General features: G+C 38.0%; 2 protein-coding genes across 2 annotated transcripts; both read right to left on the bottom strand.

The window, feature by feature from the left end:
- Positions 1 to 3,385: 3,385 nt before the first annotated feature.
- LOC133254226 (olfactory receptor 5AC1-like) lies at positions 3,386 to 4,588 on the bottom strand (the record flags this gene model as incomplete). The annotated part of the gene is made up of 2 exons (XM_061428423.1): positions 3,694 to 4,588; positions 3,386 to 3,402 (listed from the first exon to the last, which is right to left on the bottom strand). Coding segments are annotated over exons 1-2 (909 nt in total), but the record flags the coding sequence as incomplete, so codon positions are not given.
- A 15,345-nt stretch (positions 4,589 to 19,933) lies between these two features.
- On the bottom strand, positions 19,934 to 20,857 carry LOC133254219 (olfactory receptor 5AC1-like). Its single transcript, XM_061428410.1, has one exon. It carries the CDS (start codon positions 20,855 to 20,857, stop codon positions 19,934 to 19,936), a length of 924 nt encoding a protein of 307 aa, XP_061284394.1.
- Between the last annotated feature and the right edge of the window lie 6,677 nt (positions 20,858 to 27,534).

Here is a 27,534-nt window from a genome sequence, read left to right as displayed (position 1 = left end):
CAGCTATGCCCTATACAGTTTTTGCAAAGACTAGGATAGTAAAACAAATAAGGATTTATTGAGGATCATCACCATTGCAGTCTTTGAGTTTCTGAGAATCACACTAGGTTACAACTAATACACTATTCTGAGATGCAAAATTTCCATTGAATGAAGCCGGCAGACCCCACAGTTTGCATGGGGAAACCCCTAAAGGACTAGTTGAACTGCTTGTTCTGAGGAAGTCTATTCTAAAGGTCACAGGCAGTTGCAATCCTTTAAATGTTAGAGGAAACCATGGTCTAGCAGTGTTTATCTGAGGTGCTTTGAATACCTGCAAGAATTGAACTACTAAAAAAATGTTAAACCACAGAATCACCAGAAATAAATGTATGTATTTACCCAACAACCCTCTTGATTGCTAAGATTTCCTCTCACAAACATTTAGGATGTGGAAATCTTGCATGAGGTGGCCTCAGAAAAAGGGCAACTTTCATTCTCTTCGAATTATGGTTTGTTCATGCCTTTTCAAGCCAAAAGATGTTCCTGTCCCTTAGCATAGTAATAACTTGAAAATCATCTCCAAAGATACCCCTTATGAGTATGGAGGAAATTTTATATAGTGTTATATTTGTTTTGCAATAGTGAAACCCAGGACTAGGGTTTTTCTTTTATTAAAGTATATTTGATTTACATTATAGGTGTACAGCAGATTGTTTTTTTTTTATTTTTTCTGATTATTTTCCATTATAAATTATTAGAAGATATTGAATACAGTTAGTTCCCAGTGGCACACATTAAATCCTCTGTGTATCTGTGTATCTATTTTATGTGTAGTAGTTTGTATCTAGGCTTCCCTGATGGTTCAGATGGTAAAGAATCTGCATGCAATGCAGGAGACCTGGGTTCAATCCCTGGGTTTGGAAGATCCTCTGGAGAAGGGAATTACGTACCTCTAATTTTCCTCTTCCCCCTTTACTTTCTCTATTTGGTAACCATAAATCAGTTTTTTTTTTTTTTATGTCTATGAATCTGTTTCTGTTTTGTACATAGATTCATTTGTATTGGGCTTCCCTGGTGGCTCAGATGGTAAAGAATGTGCCTGCAGTGCAGAAGACTCAGGTTCGATCCCTGGGTCGAGAAGATCCCTTGGAGAAGGGAATGGCTACCTACTCCAGTATTCTTGCCTGGAGGATTCCAAGCAAAAAGGAGTTTGGCAGCCTACAGTTCATGTGGCAAAGAGTTGAAAACATCTGATCAAATAGGACTTCCCTGGTGGCTCAGATGTTAAAGAATCTGCCTGCAATGTGGGAGACCTGGGTTCAATCCCTGGGTCAGGAAGATCTCCTGGAGAAAGGATTGGCAACCCCCTCCAGTATTTTTGCTTGGAGAATTCCATGGATAAAGGAGTTTGGTGGGCTATATAGTCCATGGGGTTGCAAAGAGTTGGACACGACTGAGCAACTAACACATACATACATTTGTATTGTTTTATTTTTATTTTTTTTTACATTTGTATTGTTTTAGATTCCACATATAAGTGTTATGTAATATTTGTCTTTCTCTGTCCATAGTATAATGTTCTCTAGATCCACCCATGTTGCTGCAAAAAGCAATATTTCATTCTTTTTTATGATTGATTAATATCTACATATGAAGATTTTCTTAAGCCAATCATATGTTGAAGAGCACTTGGGTTGCTGTTTCCATGTCTTGGCAATTGCAAATAATGCTGCTATGAACATTGGGATGCATCTATCTTTTTTAGTTAGTTTTCATCTTTTGGAGATATATACCTAGGAGCAAGATTGCTGAATCATATGGTACCCCATTTTAGTTCTATAAAGAAACCCCATACTGTTTTTCATAATGGCTGCACAATTTTGCATTCCCTTCAACAGTATACAAGGGTTTTCTTTTCTCTGCATCCTCTAACATTTGCTATTTTTAGACTTTTTGATAATAGCCTTCTGACCAGTGTGAGGTGATAGCCCATGTGGCTTTCATTTACATTTCTCTAATAATTAGTGATATTGTGTATCTTTTCATGTGCCTGTTGGCCTGGGTATTTTCTCTGGAAAAATGTCTATTCAGGAGTTTTGCCCATTTTCGATTGGATTGTTTTTCTTTTTTTAATATTGAGTTGCATGAGCTGTTGGCACATTTTGGATTTTAAGCCCTTGTATTATTCACAAATGTTTTCTTTGGATTGTCATTTCATTTTGTTTTGGTTTCCATTGCAGTGCAAAAGCTTTAAAGTTTAATCAGGTCCTATTTGTTTAATTTTACTTTACTTTCTTTTGCATTGGGAGACAGATTTATGTCAGAGAAGATTTTGCCTATGTTCTCTTCTAGGAGTCTTGTGGTCTTGTGTCTTATATTTAGGTCTTTAAACCATTTTGAGTTTATTTTTGTATATGGTATGAGAGCTTATTCTAATTTCATGATTTCCATATAGCTGTCCTGCTTTCTCAACACTACTTCTTGAAGAGACTGTCCTTTCTCTGTTGTATACTTTTGCCTCCTTTGTCAAAGGTTAATTAACACAAAACATACAAAGTTCTTGTAAGAAAAAAAAAAACAATTTCAGCTACATAATTATGAGTTGAACAAGAGCACCTGCTATTTAAGCTTGTTGTCAATTCTGGGGTGAGAAAATATATTCACTTGGTATATGAATGCTCTGAAAAAGGTACTCAGTAAGATTACTTAATAAACTGAAAAAGAAAACATCTTAAAGACTCAACATTTTATTGTATTGCTAGAAAGTTCACTGTATTAACATTTGCTAAATTAATATCTTCCAATGAATGCAACACAGATATAATTAATTTTCAAAATATTTTAAATCTAGAAATATTAATTTCAAAGCCCTAAAGAGGAATGTATGTTGTCATATTTAGTCTAACAATATTAATTTGATGTTCATATATTTGGGATCATTATAAGTAGCCACTAAAGATAAGATTTTGAAAAACTACTTGCCCAATAATTATTTTGGAGGGCATGAGTACCTTTTCAACAGAATATTTACACAGACTGAATCTTCCTCTAAAAGAATATAAGTTCAGAAGAGCTTTAGATATGTGTATCTGGAAACACAAGGGTTCATATTGCAAAGATTTAGCAATATGGGGATTCATTTGTCATTTTCATCCTTGAAAAGTAATTTAAAACAACAAAAAGTCAATGATGTTTGTTCTTACTGTATCCATTACTTTGATGATCACATTAACTTATAACTAAGACAAGCATATCTAGACTAAATATTATTGTTCATTCATTTAACAACTATCCATGCAGTCCCTATTATGTGAAAACCCAGAGACAGTCATTATACCTTATTTAAAAACAGTAAAAAGTAAAGAATAATGAAAGATTTCCTGAAAAATATTTATTTCTTTATCATTTTTCTAAATGCACCTGCTGCTGCTGCTGCTGCTGCTAAGTCGCTTCAGTCGTGTCCGACTCTGTGCGACCCCATAGACGGCAGCCCACCAGGCTCCCCTGTCCCTGGGATTCTCCACGCAAGAACACTGGAGTGGGTTGCCATTTCCTTCTCCAATGCATGAAAGTGAAAAGGGAAAGTGAAGTCGCTCAGTTGTGTCTGACTCTTAGCTACCCCATGGACTGCAGCCCACCAGGCTCCTCCATCCATGGGATTCTCCAGGCGAGAGTACTGGAGTGGGGTGCCATGGCCTTCTCCAAATGCACCTAAAACTTCCTTATTTCTTAGGCTATAAATAAAGGGGTTTAGCAGGGGAATTATAATCGTGTAGAACAGTGAATACATTTTATCCTGATATTGATCCTGGTCAGACCCAGGATACACATACATGAAGAAGAGAGTGCCATAAAACAAGGAAACAGAGAGCAGGTGGGCACTGCATGTGGAGAAGGCTTTGCTCCTGCTCTTTTCAGACTTCTTTTTCAGGATGGCAAAGAGGACATAGGTGTATGAGGCCATGATGGTAATAAAAGTAAAAGCCTGTATAAAAGCAGCAAAAATAAAAAGCAGCAAAGCATTAATAGATGGATCAGTGCAAGAAATTGTAAAAAGTGGCAAGATTTCACAGTAGAAATGATGTATTGTATTAGACCTGCAGAAAGTTAATCTAGATAATAATCCTACATGTATTATAGGATGCAGAAAACCAATTGCATATGATGCACTTATCAAGCAAGTGCAGAGTCTGTTGGACATCACCACTGGGTAAAGTAAGGGGCTGCATATGGCTGCATAGCGGTCATAGGCCATCACCACCAGGAGGAAACATTCTGTGGTGGCACTGGAACCAAAAAAATAGTATTGGGCCATGCACTCAAAGAGAGACATCATTTGACTCTTGTCTAAGGTGTTGACAAGCATTTTGGGAATCACAGAAGATGATGAGCAAGCCTCTGCAAAGGCCAAGCTGCCCAGGAATGAGTCCATGGGGGTGTGAAGATGGGGGTCCTTCCAGATGAGAAAAATCAGTCCAAGGTTGCCCGCCATGGTGGTGAGGTAGATGACCAGGAACACCAGGAACAGAGGGACCTGTAGTCCTGGGAGATCTGTGAGTTCTGTGAGAACAAATTCTGTCACCAGAGTCTTGTTTGCCTCCATCACATCCACTCAGGCTGATCACTGCAATGGAGAAGTGAAATAAAAAATAATGGTCATGAAAATGTATACTGGATGGTAATATCTTAGTTCTCTGAGTCAGATGCCCTATCTGAAGGTACAGAGTCTCTCTTTTTTAAAATACACTGAAAGTGGTCTAGTTTCATTCTTTTACAAGTGGTTGACCAGATTTCCCAGCACCACTTGTTAAAGAGATTGTCTTTAATCCATTGTATATTCTTGCCTCCTTTGTCAAAGATAAGGTGTCCATAGGTGCGTGGATTTATCTCTGGGCTTTCTATTTTATTCCATTGATCTATATTTCTGTCTTTGTGCCAGTACCATACTGTCTTGATAACTGTGGCTTTGTAGTAGAGCCTGAAGTCAGGTAGGTTGATTCCTCCAGTTCCATTCTTCTTTCTCAAGATCGCTTTGGCTATTCGAGGTTTTTTGTATTTCCATACAAATTGTGAAATTATTTGTTCTAGCTCTGTGAAGAATACTGTTGGTAGCTTGATAGGGATTGCATTGAATCTATAAATTACTTTGGGTAGTATACTCATTTTCACTATATTGATTCTTCCAATCCATGAACATGGTATATTTCTCCATCTATTAGTGTCCTCTTTGATTTCTTTCACCAGTGTTTTATAGTTTTCTATATATAGGTCTTTAGTTTCTTTAGGTAGATATATTCCTAAGTATTTTATTCTTTCCGTTGCAATGGTGAATGGAATTGTTTCCTTAATTTCTCTTTCTGTTTTCTCATTATTAGTGTATAGGAATGCAAGGGATTTCTGTATGTTGATTTTATATCCTGCAACTTTACTATAGTCATTGATTATTTCTAGTAATTTTCTGGTGGACTCTTTAGGGTTTTCTATGTAGAGGATCATGTCATCTGCAAATAGTGAGAGTTTTACTTCTTCTTTTCCAATTTGGATTCCTTTTATTTCTTTTTCTGCTCTGATTGCTGTGGCCAAAACTTCCAAAACTATGTTGAATAGTAATGGTGAAAGTGGGCACCCTTGTCTTGTTCCTGACTTTAGAGGAAATGCTTTCAATTTTTCACCATTGAGGATAATGTTTGCTGTGGGTTTGTCATATATAGCTTTTATTATGTTGAGGTATGTTCCTTCTATTCCTGCTTTCTGGAGAGTTTTTATCATAAATGGATGTTGAATTTTGTCAAAGGCTTTCTCTGCATCTATTGAGATAATCATATGGTTTTTATTTTTCAATTTGTTAATGTGGTGTATTACATTGATTGATTTGCGGATATTGAAGAATCCTTGCATCCCTGGGATAAAGCCCACTTGGTCATGGTGTATGATCTTTTTAATGTGTTGTTGGATTCTGATTGCTAGAACGACCCAGAGGGATGGTATGGGTAGGGAGGAGGGAGGAGGGTTCAAGATGGGGAACACATGTATACCTGTGGCAGATTCATTTTGATATTTGGCAAAACTAATACAATTATGTAAAGTTTAAAAATAAAATAAAATTAAAAAAAAACACACTGAAGAGTATTATAGGTATATTATAAATTATTTTCAGAAGTTAATGTGTGTATATACATACATATAATTCCTTAAAGTGTTGTGGAGGAGGCTCTAGACATCTACCAATTAATGTAGTCCATATCTTGTCACTCAAATACCTTAAAACTGAATGTATTGCATTAACCCTGAGATTTTTTTACAGAATTAAGAGTAAAAATTGCACACTGCATTTTATACTAAAATCTCTTAAAGTGAGACTCTGGTTCAGGATAAAACTTTTCACTGATTCAAAGCAACTATTTCATATATTTTCTATAGAACCAAAAAATACCTTTCAGTAGTATATATTTATACTACTAGTAGTATATAATAGTATAGTAGTAGTATAAAGTAGTATACCTTCATACTACTGATATATGTATATATAATTTTTTCTCTCTAAGACATTAATAAGTAGAGTAAGAAGATAATAAGTTAAAATCCCATTTCTGCTGATTTCTATCCATTATCATTATGTTCTTTGATTATATATACAACAACTTACCCCATATCCCTAATAGGCTCTTTTGATTATATATTCATCAAAACCACTCCAAATTTCAAATAGATTCTTGTTATTTAATAGTTTTATCAACAAACTCTCATATATGATCATAATGATTCATTCTGTCATCAAACCTTTTTAGTTTGATGTCCTAAGCTAGAACACTGCTATTCCTGGCTCATTCAAATGCAGAACTTCTAACTCAGGTGTTACACTGAGATGCTAAAATAACCCTCCTTTAACAAGAAGAATAACTGACACTAATCAGTTCATCTGCAGATTTGGGAAGGATCTAAGAGACGTTGTTAAACATGCCAAGTAAACAATCATCATTCAGTTAACCAGGAATGTTTTTGGCATGTCAAAGGCACATAATACTGAAAAATTATAACTTTTTTTCCCTGACCTGATACATTTTAAATTAGAACTGGGACTTTCAAAATCAGAGGGAATCGAAACATTACAAAAGATACCACAGTCAAAAAGATTAACCACTGTTTTGAAGCTGTTTCAATTTAAGTAGTAAAAATTATAAATGTTGTTTATATCCAAATCAGATAAGGATAAAGATGAGTTATATTGGGGAAGTAACTAATATAAAGACATCTGTAGTGGGAATGTAAATTAATACAGCCACTTAGGAGAACAGTATGGAGATTCCTTAAAAATCTAGGAGTAAAACTACCATGTGATCAAGCAATCCCACTATTGGGCATATACCCTGAGAAAACCATAATTAAAAAAAAAATGTACCCCGTGTTCACTGCAGCACTATTTATAATAGCCGGGACACAGAAGCAACCTAGATGTCCATTGACAAATGAATGGATATAGTAATTGCGGTACATATACTCAATAGAATATTACTCAGCCATAAAAAGGAACAAATCTGTCAGTTGAACTGAGGTGGATGAACCGAGAGCCTATTATAGACAGTGAAGTAAGTCAGATAGAGGAAAAGAAGTATCATATATTAACGAAGTAAGTCAGATAGAGGAAAAGAAGTATATATTAACGCATATAATGTAATCTAGAAAAATGGTACTGATGAACCTAACTGTAGGGCAGGAATACAGTCACAGATGTAGTGAACAGACCTGTGGACACAGTGGGGGAAGGAGAGGGTGTGACTAATTGAGAGTATCATTGAAACATATACATCACCATATGTAAAACAGATAGCTAGTGAGAAGTTTCTGCATAACACAAGGAGCTCAGCCTGGTGCACTGTGACAATCTAGAGGGGTAGGAGGTGATATATGTATGCTGTGGCTGATTCATGCTGATTTATGGCAGAAACCAATACAATATTGTAAAGCAATTATCCCCCAATTAAAATAAATGTTTGTAAAGCTATCTGTGAAGCAAGTGATCCTGGGAAGCATGTAAGAAGGATAGATCCTGTGGAAACCCAGGAGGTAAACCTAAGTCCACATCATCACAATGCATTTCATCAATGAAAAAATTATGCAGAATTCTGAACATAAAATGTGCTTTGTGTACCCAAATCCCTGCCTGGTTTATATAAAACAGGGTATGGCCATTTAGAAGCAGCTGATCTAAGTACATAATCCTGCAAGAAAGTACTCACAGTTGTTGGATTCACAGCTACCTGTTTTCATGACATGTCCAGCCAAGCGGGAGTCATTCCAATACAGATCTTTATTTCTATAACCTAGTCACCAATCCTGTACAACGTTGTTGAAGACTTTACTCTGAGTCTCTGCTGGCCTGAAATATTTTCTCCAAGTGCCTACTTTATAATTCAAAGAGAGGACACCATGTGGAAAATTTAAGGAATATAGAGTTTGTGAAAAATTCAGTTCTGACAAAGTTAACCTCTGAAGAGTAAATTTTCTATAAGAGAGGCTATGTTGAGAAAAAATTCTTTTACATCTACATAAAGAATAGGAAAAGAGATTTTTTTTTGGAAAAGAGATTTTTTGAGATTAATATTAGACTTTTTAAAATACAAACAGAGTTGGTAGCATTGGCAATAATTATTAAGTAACCACACTGCTGTCAAATCCATGAAAGGATCACATTTTCCTGTTTTACACTCTGCCTAGAATATAAGGTGTGACTCTGGGCAGATGTGGTCAACTCCATCTTTCTGCCTATATCCAGAGAAGTACAAAGTTAACAAGAACCAGGATGAAGGCAAAGACATAAACTGCCCTAACAGCTCCATAACCATATCATTCTTCACTGTTGGAAAACCTTTCAGATTTTGTGAAAGTACAATAAAGGCCAGAATGAATTCCACTTTTACAGATAAGAATATTAAATAGATTCATTCTATAAGTCATTATCCTGGCAAAGAAAAATGTAACAAAAATGTAACAAATTTTCTGAAGCTAATTTTCTACCTCTAAATTATTAAATGATTATACCTAAAATACTTTATGGCTTCTTTTTAAGATTCTTATCTGTAGCGCCCTGGATTATCTAAGGAACATCTACATACAGCCTGTGAGACTATGAGTCCTCTTTGCTATTTAGTAAGTAGCATAGCACAGTGGTTAAGCACACAAACTCTACATGTAATAACATAAATTCAAGTCTTCATTCTGCAAGTGTATAGCTTTGTATCTGCAACAGTTCAGAGAACATGTATGTGTCTGCTTAGTAACTCAGTCATGTCCAACTCTTTGAGGCCCTATGGACTGTAGCCTGCCAGGCTCCTCTAGCCAGGGGGGTTCTCCAGGAAAGAATACTGAAGTGGTTGCCATGTCCTCCTCCAGGGAGTCTTCCCAACCTTGGGATTGAAACCAGGTATCCTGCATTGTAGGTGGATTCACCAGGGAAGCCCCACAGAACCTAATATATATTTAACTATTCAGTTTAGGATTGCTTTCTGTTTTGTTTGGTAGATAAATCATCTGAAAAGATGATTTAAATATTTTGACAGTTGATGAAAGACTCTAGGTACTAAAATTAAATATGTTCTATCATTTTTTTGGAAAGAATAATGACAATAAAATAAAGCATTGTGTTCTCACCTGAAATTCCCATAAGATACAGAGATGCCATAAAATACAAACTTTCATGAAGAGTTCAATGTATAAGAACAAAAATGTCAAAACAAATGTTCATTTCTAATTAATATTCTTGAAAAATGCCCTGTGAAGAAAAAGATATTTATATCTTCTGCCTTCAAGTCTGTTTGTGAAGATAATATTGAAATTCTCCCAAAGCCATCAAAGATTCCCTATAGAAAAAAGTCAACCTACTGAGCATTACACACTAATCAACAAATCACTTCAAACATTGTTTCTTAGCTATTATTTTTATAGCTAGTTTTGCAACTATTCTTTTATAAAAATAAAAAAAATCACTTTATTTTTAGGAAAAAATTGAAAATGTACAAGACACAAAGGAAACAAATTCTTCTAATTTCACTAATCACTTGCATTACAGCTAACTTTTGGATTTTTTATGTATAATTATACACAGAAGTTATATAGATACTTGTTGGCAAAGTAATGTCTCTGCTTTTGAATATGCTGTCTAGGTTGGTCATAACTTTCCTTCCAAGGAGTAAGCATCTTTTAATTTCATGGCTGCAGTCACCATCTGCAATGATTTTGGAGCCCCCCAAAATAAAGTCTGCCACTGTTTCCACTGTTTCCCCATCTATTTCCCATGAAGTGATGGGACCGGATGCCATGATCTTCGTTTTCTGAATGTTGAGCTTTAAGCCAACTTTTTCACTTTCCTCTTTCACTTTCATCAAGAGGCTTTTGAGTTCCTCTTCACTTTCTGCCATAAGGATGGTGTCATCTGCATATCTGAGGTTATTGATATTTCTCCCAGCAATCTTGATTCCAGCTTGTGTTTCTTCCAGTCCAGAGTTTCTCATGATGTACTCTGCATATAAGTTAAATAAACAGGGTGACAATATACAGCCTTGACATACTCCTTTTCCTATTTGGAACCAGTCTGTTGTCCTATGTCCACTTCTAACTGTTGCTTCCTGACCTGCATACAGATTTCTCAAGAGGCAGATCAGATGGTCTGCTATTCCCATCTCTTGAAGAATTTTCCACAGTTTATTGTGATCCACACAGTCAAAGGCTTTGGCATAGTCAATAAAGCAGAAATAGATGTTTTTCTGGAACTCTCTTGCTTTTTCTATGATCCAGCGGATGTTGGCTATTTGATCTCTGGTTCCTCTGCCTTTTCTAAAACCAGCTTGAACATCAGGAAGTTCACAGTTCACATATAGCTGAAGCCTGGCTTGGACAATTTTGAGCATTACTTTACTAGCGTGTGAGATGAGTGCAATTGTGTGGTAGTTTGAGCATTCTTTGGCATTGCCTTTCTTTGGGATTGGAATGAAAACTGACCTTTTCCAGTCCTGTGGCCACTGCTGAGTTTTCCAAATTTGCTGGCATATTGAGTGCAGCACTTTCATAGCATCATCTTTCAGGATTTGGAACAGCTTAACTGGAATTCTATCACCTCTACTAGCTTTGTTCGTTGCTGTGAAGAAGGCTGAGTGCCAAAGAATTGATGCTTTTGAACTGTGGTGTTGGAGAAGACCCTTGAGAGTCCCTTGGACTGCAAGGAGATCCAACCAGTCCATTCTGAAGGAGATCAGCCCTGGGGTTTCTTTGGAGGGAATGATGCTAAAGCTGAAACTCCAGTACTTTGGCCACCTCATGCAAAGAGTTGACTCATTGGAAAAGACTCTGATGCTTGGAGGGATTGGGGACAGGAGAAGAAGGGGACGACAGAGGATGAGATGGCTGGATGGCATCACTGACTCGATGGACGTGAGTCTCAGTGAACTCTGGGAGTTGGTGATAGATAGGGAGGCCTGGCGTGCTGCGATTCATGGGGTCGCAAAGAGTTGGACATGACTGAGCAACTGATCTGATCTGATCTGATATAGATACTTGTATATATATAATTGGTATAAACATTTCTATATACAAATAATATTAAGGTAGTGCTGCACATAATTTTTCAAAAATAAGTTCAGCTAAATAATATATTATTCATATTGTCTTGTTATTAGCTTGAGAAACTTTTGGGTTGTCCTTGGCTACATCATTATTATAAAAAGCTATAATTATGAATACACACATAATCATATTATTTATATTAAGCTTGGCAAGATATACGCCTGACCTATATGTGTTTGGCAAACATGTAAAACTACCAAGAGCTATAAAAATTTGTTTACTGTAGCTTTATAGTATAAAGTCAGGAAGGTTGATTCCTCCAGCTCTGTTTTTCTTTCTCAAGATTGTTTTGGCTATTTGGGATCTTTTGAGTTTCCATACAAATTTTAAGATTTTTTGTTCTATTTCTGGAAAAATGCCATTGGTGTTTTGATAGAGATTGCAGTGAACCTGTAGATTGCTTTGGGTGGTATAGTCACTTTCATAATATTGATTCTTCTAATCCAAGAGCATGTTGTAGCTCTCCATTTGTGTCATCTTGGATTGCTTTCATCAGTGTCACAGTTGCCTGCATACAGGTCTTCTGTCTCCTTAGGTAGGCTTATTCCTAGTACTTTATTCTTTTTGTTGCAATGTTGAATGGGATTCTTTCCTTAATTTCTTTTCCCAGTCTTTCATTGTGGTATATAGGAATGCTAATGAGTTCTGTGTATTGATTTTGTATCCTGCAGCTTTACTAAATTCATTGATTAACTCCAGCAGTTTTCTGGTTGCACCTTTAGGATTTCCTATGTATAGTATCATCACAAGTGCATATTACTATACTCATTGTACACATGAAGAAATTAAGGCACTGTCTACTGAGTTTGCATTAAACACTCATTCTTTCTTCTCTCTATGCACTAGCAGATTTAATGGAGATTCTTATAATCACTTTTAACTTCATCTGAGCTTCAGGAAAAAAAAAATAGGTCTTCTGATTTGACATCCTGTGCTTTTCCATTGCTCCAGGCTGCCTGATTTGTAAATGGAGGAAATACCACCTCATTATCAATTAAGATGATTCAGATGAACACACTTTGAAAGACTTGAAGTAATAATTAAATACGAGGTAGTGTCTTAGTCCATTTAAGTGAAAGAGAAGTCGCTCAGTCATATCTGACTCTTTGTGACCCCATGGACTGTAGCCTACCAGGCTTCTCCATCCATAGGATTTTCCATGCAAGACTACTTGAGTGGGATGCCATTTCCTTCTCCAGGAAATCTCCCTGACCTGGGTTCCCTATTGAACCTGGGTCTCCTGCACTGTAGGCAGGCACTTTTACCTTCTGATCCACCAGGGTAGTCCAGGCTGCCATAAAAGCAGACTATCTAGACCGGATAGCTTATGAACAGCAGAAATTTATTTCTCACATTACTGGAGGTGGGGAAGTCCAAATCAAAGTGCCAGAATGACCAAGTTCTGGTGAAAACCCTTCCCCTGGTTATAAGCCTACTCATTCTCACTGTGTCCTCACATGGAGAATAAAGGCAGGGATCTCTCTGAAACCACTTTTATAAGATTCTCATCCCATTCATGTGGCTCCTCCACATGTATTAAGCAACTTCCAAAAGCCCTTCTGAATATTCATTGAAAGGATCGATGCTGGAGCTGAAACTCCAATAGTTTGGCCACCTGATGCAAAGAACTGACTCATTTGAAAAGACCCTGATGCTGGGAAAGATTGAAGACGGGAGGAGAAGTGACAACAGAGGATGAGATGGTTGGATGTCATCACTGACTCCATGGACTTGGGTTTGAGTAACTTCCAGGAGTTGGTGATGGACAGAGAGGCCTGGCGTGCTGCAGTCCATAGGGTCGAAAAGAGTTGGACATTACTGAGCAACTGAACTGAAAAGCCCTGCCTCTTACTACCATCATCTTTGGCAAGTGACTAGTGAAAGTCACTCAGTTGTGTCTGATTCTTTGCAACCCCATGGCCAATAGCCTGCCAGACTCTTCTGTCCATGGAATTCTCCAGGCAAGAATACTGGAATGGGTAGTCATTCCCTTCTCCAGGGGATCTTCCTTCCCAGGGATCAAACTCTGGTCTCCAGCATTGCAGGCAGATTCTTTGCCATCTGAGCCACCAGGGAAGCCATCATCTTTGGGGCCTGGTATTTCAACATATGTATGCTGAGGTGATGCACACATTCAGATCATAGTAGGTAGGCTTTCCTATTAGGAAGAAATCAGAATTCAGACTCCAACTTAGTGGCCTTGGATGATTGAGCAATATGAATCATTTGACTTTCAAAATGTGGTCTAATGCCTTCAGATTCATCAGAATCACATGAGATGCTTCTGAATGATGAAAAACCTCAGGCCCAGCCCAGAATGATCTGCTGAATCTAAAAACTGTGAACTCATGGTCATCCAAGTTTGACAATGACAAAATCAAGTGAAAATCTCTACCTTATTGTCTCCTCTTCTACTTAAGTGACCAAATTAAATATTATATAGAGGCTATGCACTCCAACTATATAAATTAAATACCTAGTAGACATTTTATAATAGTTTAGCTGATATGCAGCAGATTGATTTTAATACCTAATAATATGGACAGATGGAGAAGGAAATGCCAACCCACTCCAGAATTCTTGCCTAGAGAATCCCATGGACAGAGGAGCCTGGTGGGCTGCTGTCCATAGGGTCGCACAGAGTTGGACACAACTGAAGCGACTTAGCATGCGTACATGCATGCATTGGAGAAGGAAATGGCAACCCACTCCAGTATTCTTGCCTGGAGAATCCCATGGACAGAGAAGCATGGTGGGTTGCTGTCTATGTGGTCACACAGAGTTGGACACAAATGAAGCGACTTAGCAGCAGCAACAGCAACAATATAGACAGAAAATGGAGAACTGTCCAGCTAAAATTTAAGTACCTGCCTAAATATGAGACTCTAATAAGGCAAGAAAAGAATTTCTTAGGGAATAATTGCAGGATGCTTTTTGTGAACTGATAATCACTAAAAAGCCTCTTAATGAAAGTGAAAGTGGAGAGTGAAAAAGTTGACTTAAAGCTCAACATTCAGAAAACGAAGATCACGGCATCTGGTCCCATCACTTCATGGGAAATAGATGGGGAAACAGTGGGAACAGTGTCAGACTTTATTTTGGGGGGCTCCAAAATCACTGCAGATGGTGACAGCAGCCATGAAATTAAAAGACGCTTACTCCTTGGAAGAAAAGTTATGACCAACCTAGATAGCATATTCAAAAGCAGAGACATTACTTTGCCAATAAAGGTCCATCTAGTTGAGGCTATGGTTTTTCCAGTGGTCATGTATGGATGTGAAAGTTGGACTGTGAAGAAAGCTGCCGAAGAATTGATGCTTTTGAGCTGTGGTGTTGGAGAAGGCTCTTGAGAGTCCCTTGGACTGCAAGGAGATCCAACCAGTCCATTCTGAAGGAGATCAGTCCTGGGATTTCTTTGGAAGGAATGGTGCTAAAGCTGAAATTCCAGTACTTTGGCCACCTCATGCAAAGAGTTGACTCATTGGAAAAGACTCTGATGCTGGGAGGGATTGGGGGCAGGAGGAGAAGGGGACGACAGAGGATGAGATGGCTGGATGGTATCACTGAATTGATGGACATGAGTCTGAGTGAACTCCAGGAGCTGGTGATGGACAGGGAGGCCTGGCGTGCTGCGATTCATGAGGTCGCAAAGAGTCGGACACGACTGAGCAACTGAACTGAACTGAACTGAACTGAATCATCTATTTTCACAAAAGTCTTGTTAAGTCTCGTAGAAGACTTGTTTCCAGTCATTATCAACACTGGCTATACATTAGAATCACTTCAAGAGGTTTATAAAACTACCATTGCAGAGAACCCCTCTACAAATTCTAATTTGTTTGGTTTGGGTTGATAACCAAGAGTGAGAATCACTGTCTGTATTCTCTGGGTGAGGAAGAAGAAAATATTTAAGACCTAGTTGATGACATGCATATATTTCCTGGTTCTGTAACTTATCAACAGGATCTGATACATCAAAAATTATTCCTTTTTATGATATGCTGTAAAGTGAATTGAGGGTTACCTGAAATGCCCAGTTCTCATGGATTATTACAGGTATTGGGTGGATTCCAAACCATCTTTGACATGGAACAGAAAACCATGTAAGATAAGTTTCTGCAAAGAGTGCACAAGATCCTACGGAAAACCTAGCATAGTGACCTAAACTTTCACAAAGAAAGATGAAGTCAGGAAGCAAGATCTGAGGCTCACTGCCACTCTCTTAGTACAAGGACAAGTGTTACATGAAAAATGCAGTTGAGATTTGGCCAGCTCCATCTCCTTCCCTGTGCCTCTTCAGCCATTAGCATCATCATTCTATTTTCCTATTTTAGTTAGTCAGTTAAGTCACTCACTCGTGTCCAACTCTGTGATCCCATGAACCGAAGCACACCAGGCCTCCCTGTCCATCACCAACTCCCGGAGTCCACCCAAACCCACGTCCATTGAGTCGGTGATGCCATCCAACCATCTCAACCTCTGTCATCCCCTTCTCCTCCTGCCCTCAATCTTTGCCAGCATCAGGGACTTTTCCAATGAGTCAGCACTTCGCATCAGGTGGCCAAAGTATTGGAGTTTCAACCTCAACATCTGTCCTTCCAATGAACACCTAGGACTGATCTCCTTTAGGATGGACTGATTGGATCTCCTTGCAGTCCAAGGGACTCTCAAGAGTCTTACCCAACATCACAGTTCAAAAACATCAATTCTTCGGCACTCAGCTTTCTTTATAGTCCAACTCTCACATCCATACATGACTACTGGAAAAACCATAGCCTTGACAAGATGGAACTTTGTTGACAAAGTAATGTCTCTGCTTTTTAATATGCTGTCTAGGTTGGTCATAACTTTCCTTCTAAAGTGTAAGCGTCTTTTAATTTCATGGCTGCAATCACCATCTGCAGTGATTTTGGAGCCCCAAAAAATAAATCTGACAGTGTTTTCACTGTTTCCCCAACTATTTGCCATGAAGTGATGGGACCGGATGCCATGATCTTCATTTTCTGAATGTTGAGCTTTAAGCCAACTTTTTCACTCTCCTCTTTCACTTTCATCAAGAAGTTCTTTAGTTCTTCTTCACTTTCTCCCATAAAGGTGGTGTCATCTGCATATCTGAGGTTATTGATATTTCTCCTGGCAATCTTGAGTCCAGCTTGTGCTTCTTCCAGCCCAGTGTTTCTCATGATGTACTCTGCATAGAAGTTAAATAAGCAGGGTGACAATATACAGCCTAGACATACTCCTTTTCCTATTTGGAACCAGTCTGTTGTTCCATGTCCAGTTCTAACTGTTGCTTCCTGACCTGCATATAGGTTTCTCAAGAGTCAGGTCAGGTGGTCTGGTATTCCCATCTCTTTCAGAATTTTCCACAGTTTATTGTGATCCATGCAGTCAAAGGCTTTGACATAGTCAATTAAGCAGAAATAGATGTTTTTCTGGAACTCTCTTTCTTTTTTGATGATCCAGTGGATGTTGGCAATTTGATCTCTGATTCCTCTGCCTTTTCTAAATCCAGCTTGAACATCTGGAAATTCACAGTTCACATATTGCTAAAGCCTGGCTTGGAGAATTTTGAGCATTACTTTACTAGCATGTGATATGAGTGCAATTGAGCATTCTTTGGCATTGCCTTTCTTTGGAATTGGAATGAAAACTGACCTTTTCCAGTCCTGTGGCCACTGCTGAGCTTTCCAAATTTGCTGACATATTCAGTTCAGCACTTTCACAGCATCATCCTTTAGGATTTGAAATCACAGGCAACTTGCCAATCTGATCACATGGACCACAGCCTTGTCTAACTCATTGAAAATACGAAATGCCATGTGGGGCCACCCAAGACAGATGGGTCATAATGGAGAGGTCTGACAGAATGTGGTCCACTGGAGAAGGGAATGGCAAACCACTTCAGTATTCTTGCCCTGAGAACCCCATGAACAATATGAAAAGGCAAAAAGATAGGACACTGAAAGATGAATTCCCCAGGTCGGTAGGTGCCCAAAATGCTACTGGAGATCAGTGGAGAAATAACTCCAGAAAGAATGAAGGGATGGAGCCAGAACAAAAACAACACCCTGTTGTGCATGTGACTGGTGATGGAAGCAAGGTCAGATGCTGTAAAGAGCAGTATTGCATAGGAACCTGGAATGCTAGGTCCATGAATCCAGGCAAACTAGAAGTGGTCAAACAGGAGATGGCAAGAGTGAACATCAAGATTCTAGGAATCGGCGACCTAAGATGGAGCAAAATGGGTGAATTTAACTCAGATGGCCATTATATCTACTACTGTAGGCAGAAGTCCCTTGGAAGAAATGGAGTAGCCATCATAGTCAACAAAGAGTCTGAAATACAGTACTTGGATGCAATCTCAAAAACAACAGAATGATCTCCGTTTATTTCCAAGCAAACCATTCAGTCTCACGGTAATCCAAGTCTATGACCTGACCAGTAACGCTGAAGAAGCTCAAGTTGAATGGTTCAATGAAGACAAGACCTTTCTTACTTTACTCTTATGCAAACACTTACCACTCCTTATTCATATTTGGCTATTTTTTCCTCTCCCATCTGGTATTTTCTTCCCCCTCTTATAAGACATTACAGTAATACAGAAGAGTAGTGATTAAAAGCATGGACTCAAGCACCACATTGCCTGAAATACTAAAGATATAAAGGATATGGAGAATGACTATCTACTGACATACAGCAATTGCATAATGGCCAAACCTAAACAGTCTGTGTGGCCCTTAAGAAAAAAGAAAGCTTTGCCACAGGCTTTGACTGTGAATGAGCTTCCCTGGTGGCTCAGATGGTAAAGTGTCTGCCTGCAATGCGGGAGACCAGAGTTCGATCCCTGGGTTGGGAAATCTCCTGGAGAAGGAAATGGCAACCTGCTCCAGTATTCTTGTCTGGAGAATCCCACGGATGGAGGAGCATGGTAGGCTACAGTTCATGGGGTCTCAAAGAGTCAGACACGACTGAGTGACTTCACTTCACTCTGACTGTGAAGAGATGGAAACAGGAACTCCTACAGAGCTTCTGCATCCATGGGGAGCAAGCTGCTTAGAATAAGTCCTCATAGCAGAGGCAGAGCTCAGATGCATCACAGGATCGAGGGTCTGAGCAAACAAATCCCAAACACACTGTACTGAAGGCCGTCTGCCCACTTGGGACTTTGGGGTATCTGACCAACAAATTGCTTGTTTCCTCAGATCAGTTAATAGGCTAGGGGTCAGGAGAATGTGTCATGTTCATGGAGATATCATTTCCTTTATTTCTCACTAACATAGTTACAAGGCGAAATGTTACAAAGTCAAGAGGCAAAGGGCAAAAGGGCTAGTTGGAAACTATGCTTAGCTTTTGTAAAGAAAATTCCATTTAAGTTATGCAATTATGATTTGGTCCAACATACTTATTATTTGTGTAGCTGCCAATTCCATATATATATATATATATATATACACACATACATGCATTTATGCTGCTGCTACTGCTGCTAAGTTGCTTCAGTTGTGTCCAACTCTGTGAGACCCCATAGACGGTAGCCCATCAGGCTCCCCCATCCCTGGGATTCTCCAGGCAAGAACACTGGAGTGGGTTGCCATTTCCTTCTCCAGTGCATGAAAGTGAAAAGTGAAAGTAAAGTCATATACAAATTCATTCATTCAGTATGTGTGTGTCAGGAAAAGGGACTCAGTAAGATTACTTAATAAATTAAGAAAAAGAAGTTTTTTAAAGCTTTTAAAAAGTTAAAAGCTTAAAATTATAGGAAAATTAACTATTTTTATCATTTCTTAATTTTTGTACCTTTTTAGGAATAATATACAAATCTAATTTAATTTTCTAAATTACTATTAAAACTTTTAGATGTGTTCATTTAAGTACCTCAAGTTTCATTATAAGTATTAACTGAAGAGAAGGTTTTGAAAAATTATGTGCTCAGGAATTATTTTTGAGGGTGTGAGTACTTTATAAATAGAAATTTCACGTGCACCTGAGTCTTCCTTTAAAAGCATGTAAGTTCATAAAAATTTTAAAACATGTGTATCTGGAAATAGAAGAGCTTATACATATTTCAAGCTTAGTGATTTGGGAACTGCAGTTTCATTCATAATGGATTTAAACCAATAATAAGTCAGTGATATCTTACTCTGTTCATCAGTTATTTTGAGGACCTAGGTTCACTTATAACTAAGGCAAGTATATGGAATCTAAATATTATTATTAATTGATTTAACAACTACTTAGCTGGCCCATGTGTGCAAAACCCAGGTCCAGTTATTATACTTTATGTAAATGGAGAGTAAAAAGGAAAGACAATGAACATTTTTTTAATAAATGTTTATTTTTTTTTTATTTTTCTAAGTGCACCTAAAACTTCCTTGTTTCTTAGACTATATATAAAGGGGTTTAGCATGGGAATTATAACCGTGTAGAACAGTGAATACATTTTATCCTGATATTGATCCTGGCCAGACCCAGGACGCACATACATGAAGAAGAGAGTGCCATAGAACAAGGAAACAGAGAGCAGGTGCGCACCACATGTGGAGAAGGCTTTGCTCCTGCCCTTTTCAGACTTCTTTTTCAGGATGGCAAAGAGGACACAGGTATAGGAGACTATAATACCCATAAAAGTAAAAGCCTGTATAAAAGCAGCAAAAATAAAAAGCACCAAAGCATTAATAGATAGATCAGTGCAAGAAATTGTAAAAAGTGGCAAGATTTCACAGTAGAAATGATGTATTGTATTAGACCTGCAGAAAGTTAATCTAGATAATAATCCTACATGTATTATAGGATGCAGAAAACCAACTGCATATGATGCACTTATCAAGCAAGTGCAGAGTCTGTTGGACATCACCACTGGGTAAAGTAAGGGGCTGCATATGGCTGCATAGCGGTCATAGGCCATCACCACCAGGAGGAAACATTCTGTGGTGGCACTGGAACCAAAAAAATAGTATTGGGCCATGCACTCAAAGAGAGACATCATTTGACTCTTGTCTAAGGTGTTGACAAGCATTTTGGGAATCACAGAAGATGAAGAACAAGCATCTACAAAGGCTAAGCTGCCCAGGAATGAATACATGGGGGTGTGAAGATGGGGGTCCTTCCAGATGAGAAAAATCAGCCCAAGGTTGCCCGCCATGGTGATGAGGTAGATGACCAGGAACACCAGGAACAGGGGGACCTGCATCCCTGGGAGATCTGTGAGTCCTGTGAGAACAAATTCTGTCACCAGAGTCTTGTTTGCCTCCATCATATCCACTCAGGCTGATCACTGCAGTGGAGAATTGAAAGGAAAAACATTAATCAAGGTTCATGAAAACTTACACTGGATTGCAATTTCATATTTCTACATTTCAGATGCCCTTTACTGAACAAATATAAAGGTATAGGGTCTTTCTTTTTTAAAACACACTTAAGAGTGTTAATATTAGTCGCTCCGTCATTTCCAACTCTTTGTGAGCCCATGGACTGTACCCCACCAGGCTCCTCTGTCCATGGAATTCTCCAGGCAAGAATACTGGATGAGTAGCCATTCCCTTCGCCAGGGTATCTTCCTGACCCAGGGATTGAATGCAGGTGTCCTACATTGCAGTCAGATTCTTAAATGTCTGAGCTACCAGGGAAATCCCTAAGAGGATTAAGTATATTATAAAGAATTTTGAGGAGGAAGGAGTTTTTTAAAGGTTTTAAAAATATATACATTTACTTAAAGGTTTATAGAGTAAGATGTTAACACCACTTGACTTAGTCCATAACTTTCACTCATTAATATCTTAAAATTGAATGTATTCACAGTGAAATGTACAAAGTTAAGAATAAAAAGTATATAGTATGTTTTAGTCTATAATCTCCAAAAAGTGAGAACTGTTGAGGTTCATTAGTGTTTTCACTCTTTCTTAAAAACTCAATTGTAACTTTTCTATTGAACCAAAAAAATGAGCTATACCTTTGTACTACTGATATGTTTCATTTCCTATTAAGACATTAATGGGTAAAGTAGTAATACAGTAAGTTAAAATTTCATATTTGCTGTGTCCTAAATGGCACCCCACTCCAGTACTCTTGCCTGGAAAATCCCATGGATGGAGGAGCATGGTAGGTTGCAGTCCATGGGGTCACTAAGAGTTGGACACGACTGAGCAACTTCACTTTCACTTTTCACTTTCATGCATTGGAGAAGGAAATGGCAACCCACTCCAGTGTTCTTGCCTGGAGAATCCCAGGGACGGGGGAGCCTGGTGTGCTGCTGTCTATGGGGTCCCACAGAGTCGGACATGACTGAAGCGACTTAGCAGCAGCAGCAGCAACCATTACCATTATGTTGTTTGATTGTGTATTCATAAAAAAGTACCCCAAATTCCTAATAGACTCTTTTGGTTATGCATGCCTCAAAGTAAAACCAAATTTCAAATAGATTCTTTTTAATTTTACTGAATAAACTCTCATATGTGAGCATAATCATTCATTCATTCAGTCATCAAACATTTATTTAGTTCTTCCTAAGCTAGAACACTGTTCTTCCTAGCTTAGTCATTCACAGAAACTTTAACTCAGCATTTTACAAGTAAAGCTAAAATAAGCCCTCCTTTAAGAAGTAGAGGCAAGGGGTGGCTGGTTGGCGGGGGAGGTCGGGGGAGAAGAATCTAAGAGCTAGGGCAGTACATGCCAATGTAGATAGTTATCATGCAGTTAATCAAGAATGTTTTTAATATGTCAGAAGCATATAATTCCAAAACAATTATAAGAATTTTCCTTCCCTTCCTTTTTTGAGATTATTAGTGAAACTATCATGGCACCCCACTCCAGTACTCTTGCCTGGAAAATCCCATGGACAGAGAAGCCTGGTAGGCTGCAGTCCATGGGGTCGCTAAGAGTCAGACATGACTGAGGGACTTCACTTTCACTTTTCACTTTCATGCATTGGAGAAGGAAATGGCAACCCACTCCAGTATTCTTGCCTGGAGAATCCCAGGGACAGAGGAGCCTACTGGGCTGCTGTCTATGGGGTCGCACAGAGTCGGACATGGCTGAAGCGACTTAGCAGCAGCAGCAGCAACATTAAGATAGGTAAGGAGATAATATCATATATGAAACGAGTCGCCAGTCCAGGTTCAATGCACAATACTGAATGCTTGGGGCTGGTGCACTGGGACAACCCAGAGGGATGGTATGGGGAGGGAGGAGGGAGGAGGGTTCAGGATGGGGAACACATGTATACCTGTGGCAGATTCATTTTGATAAATGGCAAAACCAATACAATATTGTAAAGTTAAGTAAAATAAAATTAAGAGAAAAAAAAAAACTCAATGTACAAGATAGGTAAGGAGAAAAGTGCTCCAAATTACATATATATTAATACCTGTTAACTGTATAGTCCTGGGAAGCAAATGCACAGGCTAGATCCTATGCAAGCCCCAGGGTAAGTCTGCATCATTACAATGCATTTAACCAATGACAAAGAGTATACATTTCTGAACATAAAATGTATTTGGTACATCCACATCCTTGCCTTAGTTAGCTGAAGAAGGGTCTAGCCTTTTATAAACAGCCAATCTAAGTATATAACCATACAAGGGAATACATGTAAGACTTGAATGCACAGTTCCCTGACTTTTATTACATATCTAGTCATGTGGGAGTCATTCCAGCACAAATTTTTATTTCTATAACCTAGTTACCAATTCTTCAGAATGTAACTTAAGATTTCACTAGAAGTCTATGCTAGCCTGAAACATTTTCTGAAAGTGCCTACACTGCACTTCAAAAAACAAAGAAACAATGTAGAAAATTTGAGGAAGATAGGGTTTGTGAATTCAGTTCTAACAAGATAAATATTTGAACGGTAAATTTGTATAGAAGAATTGGGGTGTTTTCTACAGGAAGGAACCTAGAGGTTTCTTTTTTCTTTTAAAAGGCGGGGGCTGTGTTGAGGAAAACAGTTCTGCAACTTCATAAGAGATGGGGGGAAAAAACTTATTTGAGATTTATATTAGACTTTCAGAAGGGCTGGCAGCAGTGGCAGTAATCATTTATGAGTAAGCACACTGCTGCATATCACTGAAAGGGGCAGATTATCTTCATTTTACACTCTGCCCAGAATATGATAATGAGATGTGGCTTGGGGTAGATACAATGAACTCCTTTCTGCCTGTCTCCAGAGAAATACTGTCTAAACGAGGACCAGGTTGAAGACAAAGGCAGAGACGCCTCTTAAAAGCTCTCTATGATTCATCATTGTCAGCAAAACTTCCAAATTTTGTGACAATACGGTAAAGGCTAGAATGAATTCCTCTTTTACAGATTCATAAATAGATTGGCTCAGTAACTTATCTTCTTGGCAAAAAAAAAAAAAAGTTCACAAAAATGTAACAAAATTTCTGAAGCTTTGAGTCTCAATTCCACCTCTGAATTACTAAACGATTATACCTAAGCCACTTTGTGACCTTATTGTAAGATTCTCATCTGTAGTGCTGGATTCTCTAAGGAACATCTGTCCACAGTTTGAGTCTATGACTCCTCTTTGCTATTTAACTAGCAGAGAATGTAAGTTAAGCACACAGGCTCAAATTCATATGCATGAATTCAAATCTACAAATTCATTCTACAGGTATATAGCTTGTATCCATAAAGTTCAGAGGATTGAATATAATAGTTTTTTAACTATTCAGGATTGCTCTCTCTTCCATTTGCTAGATAAGTGAAAATGTTTTTCGGATATTTTGACAACTCCTGAGAAACTTTTGGTACTCAAATGATATACCCTATTACTTTTTATTATGGGAAGAATAATGACAATGAAGCATAGCATTCTTACCCAATCCCGATAAGAGGATGCAAAGATGCCATAAAATGTAAATTTTCACAAAGAACTCAAAATGCAAAAACAAAAAATGTCAAAAACAGTTGTTCATCTCATATTAATCTTCATTGAGAAATTCAGATTAGAAGGACAGGTATTTATAACCTCCTATCTTCAAATTTGTTTGTGAAGGCAATATTGAAACTCCCTCAATGCTCCTAAAAGATTCCCTGTAGAATAAAGTCAGTCTACTGGGCATTACAGGTTAATCAACATATCATTTTGAACATACTCTTTTGCAGTTATAATTTTTATAGCCTCTTTCATTCTTCTAAAAGCAATTTCAGTTTATACTAAACAATGGCAACTTAATTGTTAACATAAAAATAAAATAGGTAGGAAAGCACAAAGAAAACAAATTGCTATAATCTCACTTAATCACTGAAAAATATAGTTAACTTTTGGGGTATTTTTTCTTCTACCTTTAACCAATGCATGTAGCACTATTGGTATATTAATATATATATATATATAAAATACCTTTATATATAATTTATTTTAAAATTATATGATTGTGATTCTGCTATACATATTTTTAACAAATTATTTTAATTGAATAATACATCCTTTCTATTTTCTTGTGCTCTTAGTTTGAAACTCTTGTGGGTTGTCTCTCTGGATACATCAATTTTATAAAACTCTATAGCTATAAAGTTATAGAGATGAAGCTAATTTGTCCAAATATGTGTGTGATGTTAAGGATTTTCTTTCAACAAATCTTCAATGGACTTCCTGGGAAATTGTGCTGATTTACACTACAAATTTTGAAATTACCAATTTCCCAAATTTTATACCACCACAAGAAATTTATTATATAGTTGGCCCTTGAACAACACAGGTTTGAGTGCACAGTCCATTTATACTCAGGTTTTTTCCCATATTAGATTCTATAGCACTACACAATCTGCTGTTGGTCATAACCATGGTGGCAGAACCATGATTACAAAGGGACCATATTTTCAGAGGGCCAGCTATAAGTTAGACCAGATTTTCAAGAGAACAGAGGGTCATCACTCCTAACTAGCATTATTTAGGGGTCAAGTGTGTATAAATACATAGGTATACACATATTCATATATATGTACAAATACATAAATTCACATAATTATGTTTAATTATTAATATATCTATATTTATGATTAAACTTGGTAAGAAATATGCCTGACCTTATATATTTGGCAGAAATGTAAAACTACTGAAAAGCATAAACAAATATATGAAAACTCATCATTTTACCTAAATTGGAAGAATTGAAATCTAGTAAAGGTATTAACAATACCCAGCTGTGGATGTGACTGGTGATAGAAGCAAGGTCCAATGCTATAAAGAGCAATATTGCATAGGAACCTGGACTGTCACGTCCATGAATCAAGGCAGATTAGAAGTGGCCAAACAAGAGATGGCAAGAGTGAATGTCGACATTCTAGGAATCAGCGAACTAAAATGGACTGGAATGGGTGAATTTAACTCAGATGACCATTATATCTACTACTGCGGGCAGGAATCCCTCAGAAGAAATGGAGTGGCCATCATGGTCAACAAAAGAGTTCGAAATGCAGTACTTGGATGCATTCTCAAAAACGACAGAATGATCTCTGTTCGTTTCCAAGGCAAACCACTCAGTATCACAGTAGTCCAAGTCTATGCCCCAACCAGTAACTCTGAAGAAGCTGAAGTTGAACAGTTCTATGAAGACCTACAAGACCTTTTAGAACTAATACCCAAAAAAGATGTCCTTTTTATTATAGGGTACTGGAATGCAAAAGTAGAAAGTCAAGAAACACCTGGAGTAACAGGCAAATTTGGCCTTGGAGTACAGAATGAAGCAGGGCAAAGGCTAACAGAGTTTTGCCAAGAAAATGCACTGGTCATAGCAAACACCCTCTTCCAACAACACAAGAGAAGACTCTACACATGGACATCACCAGATGGTCAACACCGAAATCAGATTGATTATATTCTTTGCAGCCAAAGATGGAGAAGCTCTATACAGTCAACAAAAACAAGACCAGGAGCTAACTGTGGCTCAGATCATGAACTCCTTATTGCCAAATTCAGACTTAAATTGAAGAAAGTAGGGAAAACCACTAGACCATTCAGGTATGACCTAAATCAAATCCCTTATGAGTATACAGTGGAAGTGAGCAATAGATTTAAGGGCCTAGATCTGATAGATAGAGTGCCTGATGAACTATGGAATGAGGTCCGTGACATTGTACAGGAGACAGGGATCAAGACCATCCCTATGGAAAAGAAATGCAAAAAAGCAAAATGGCTGTCTGGGGAGGCCTTACAAATAGCTGTGAAAAGAAGAGAAGGAAAAAGCAAAGGAGAAAAGGAAAGATATAAGCATCTGAATGCAGAGTTCCAAAGAATAGCAAGAAGAGATAAGAAAGCCTTCCTCAGGGATCAATGCAAAGAAATAGAGGAAAACAACAGAATGGGAAAGACTAGAGATCTCTTCAAGAAAATAAGAGATACCAAGGGAACATTTCATGCAAAGATGGGCACAATAAAGGACAGAAATGGTATGGACCTAACAGAAGCAGAAGATATTAAGAAGAGGTGGCAAGAATACACAGAAGAACTATACAAAAAGATCTTCACAACCAAGATAATCACGATGGTGTGATCACTGACCTAGAGCCAGACATCCTGGAATGTGAAGTCAAGTGGGCCTTAGAAAGCATCACTATGAACAAAGCTAGTGGAGGTGATGGAATTCCAGTTGAGCTATTTCAAATCCTGAAAGATGATGCTGGGAAAGTGCTGCACTCAATATGCCAGCAAATTTGGAAAACTCAGCAGTGGCCACAGGACTGAAAAAGGTCAGTTTTCATTCTAATCCCAAAGAAAGGCAATGCCAAAGAATGCTCAAACTACCACACAATTGCACTCATCTCACATGCTAGTAAGGTAATGCTCAAAATTCTCCAAGCCAGGCTTCAGCTATATGTGAACCATGAACTTCCTGATGTTCAAGCTGGTTTTAGAAAAGGCAGAGGAACCAGAGATCAAATGGCCAACACCCGCTGGATCATGGAAAAAGCAAGAGATTTCCAGAAAAACAT

Source organism: Bos javanicus, chromosome 1, assembly GCF_032452875.1.
Source record: "Bos javanicus breed banteng chromosome 1, ARS-OSU_banteng_1.0, whole genome shotgun sequence".
NCBI classification, from domain to species: domain Eukaryota; kingdom Metazoa; phylum Chordata; class Mammalia; order Artiodactyla; family Bovidae; genus Bos; species Bos javanicus.
The sequence above is the reverse complement of the archived record's forward strand: the minus strand, read 5'-3'. Positions and strand labels throughout refer to the sequence as shown.

Coding starts and splice junctions, on each gene's coding strand:
- LOC133254219 (XM_061428410.1), bottom strand. CDS start 20,857: ATGATGGAGGCAAACAAGACTCTGGTGACAGAATTTGTTCTCACAGGA.